The following is a 603-nucleotide window of genomic DNA, read 5'->3' as shown; positions in this document are numbered from 1 at the left end:
TAGACCTTAGTGGTCCCTAATACTGTATCTGAAATCTCTTTATATAGACCTTAGTGGTAGATGTGGTGGATTCCAAACCTGTGTTTCTAGTCCTGATCCACCATATGAAGCAGCCTGGTTGCTGAGTCTGTGTTGTGTCTCCGCAGCAAATAGACGACATGTTGGCCGGGTCTCTCTCCCAAGAGGACGAAGACGCCGTGCTGGCGGAGCTGGAGGCCATCACTCAGGTGGGTCTAGTTATTTATTGTTTTTGTCTTTGTGACAGCAGGGCTCTCTCCGCTTCGGTCCAGCGTCTCACACTGGTGGTCTTTCCCGGTGGTTTCATACCAGACCAACACGGCAGCTCGATTAGAGAGTTTCTCTCAGTTTTTTATGAGAATAAATCACTGAAATGTGTTTCTGAGAAGATTTTTTTTGGTGAGAAATAATCCGCAGCGGCCGATCCGTCTTCATTTCAGATCGACAACGTATACTTAGACTTAGACTTAGACTTAGACTTATTAATCCCTTTGGGGATTAAAGTTACCAGCATCCACGAGAAGGAGAAAAAACAGGAATACAACACAAAAAAACACAATGATCATAATGATGCACAGGACAACA

At 44.6% G+C, this 603-nt stretch overlaps 1 protein-coding gene across 1 annotated transcript in view; it reads left to right on the top strand.

Moving 5' to 3' along the window:
- Positions 1–603, top strand: part of chmp6b (charged multivesicular body protein 6b) — a gene marked incomplete at its 3' end in the record, with an annotated part of 7,166 nt that overhangs the window by 5,607 nt on the left and 956 nt on the right. The window contains 1 exon segment of the mRNA XM_032501865.1: positions 147–227. Coding sequence (XP_032357756.1) covers positions 147–227 — 81 coding nt within the window.

Source organism: Etheostoma spectabile, chromosome 21 (genome assembly GCF_008692095.1).
Source record: "Etheostoma spectabile isolate EspeVRDwgs_2016 chromosome 21, UIUC_Espe_1.0, whole genome shotgun sequence".
Classification (NCBI taxonomy): domain Eukaryota; kingdom Metazoa; phylum Chordata; class Actinopteri; order Perciformes; family Percidae; genus Etheostoma; species Etheostoma spectabile.
This window is presented reverse-complemented; position numbering and strand designations above follow the sequence as displayed.